The following is a 710-nucleotide window of genomic DNA, read 5'->3' as shown; positions in this document are numbered from 1 at the left end:
CTTCGGCCCCCGCCCCCCGCTCCTCCTCCCGCTGAAAATCCAGGCGCACGGTGCGGGCCAGGAGTGCGGGAGGTTACCCCGCCCCGCATTCAGCGGCGCCGGCCGGGTGTCCCCCTCGCAGCGCCCGTGGCCGCGCCCCGGCTCACTCCGTGCGCTCGAGCTCCGGGCAGCGGCTTAATCTCCAAACTTCCTCCTCCTCCTTCTCCTCCCGGCCGGGCAGAGGAGTCTGTGAAACTCCCCTCCTCCATGCAGCTCCCGCAGCCCAGCCCCTGCCTCAGCCCCTCCCCGGGGAGGCCTGGCCCGGCTCTGGGCTGGTGCTTGCTCCCTCCTCCGTCGCCCCCCAGCCCCCGAGGCTGGGAAAGGGGGGGGAGAGAGATTAACCACTCGGATTTGTCTCTGGAATGGAGCCAAAGAGAGCAGTCAGATTACAGCCCCGGGAAGAAGAAGGGAGGAAAAGGGAATGGGGGAGAAAAAAATTGAAAGGAAAACAAAAAAATCCCGCTACTGTTTCCACGCAGGGGAGAGCGCTGGGCTCTCCTGCCCTCCCCCGTGTGTCAGGTCACAGCCTCTCCTCCCGGCTGCGAGCCCCATCCCCGCCTCGCCGAGCTGCCCATCGGCTCCTCTCTGCCACCACAGGTCTGAAATTCAATTCACAGGTCTGAGCTTCTGTAAATGAGTTGCCAAAATGCGAAGGGAGCAAGTCCACCCCG

At 64.9% G+C, this 710-nt stretch overlaps 1 protein-coding gene across 1 annotated transcript in view; it reads right to left on the bottom strand.

The window, feature by feature from the left end:
• PLEKHG1 (pleckstrin homology and RhoGEF domain containing G1) overlaps nucleotides 1–469 on the bottom strand; it is a 127,757-nt gene extending 127,288 nt beyond the window's left edge. The window contains exon 1 of the mRNA XM_008637876.2: nucleotides 1–469. Coding sequence (XP_008636098.2) covers nucleotides 1–89 — 89 coding nt within the window. The 5' untranslated portion in view covers nucleotides 90–469.
• Nucleotides 470–710: the final 241 nt, after the last annotated feature.

The sequence above is a fragment of the Corvus brachyrhynchos genome, unplaced genomic scaffold, assembly GCF_000691975.1.
Source record: "Corvus brachyrhynchos isolate BGI_N302 unplaced genomic scaffold, ASM69197v1 scaffold14, whole genome shotgun sequence".
Lineage (NCBI taxonomy): Eukaryota > Metazoa > Chordata > Aves > Passeriformes > Corvidae > Corvus > Corvus brachyrhynchos.
This window is presented reverse-complemented; position numbering and strand designations above follow the sequence as displayed.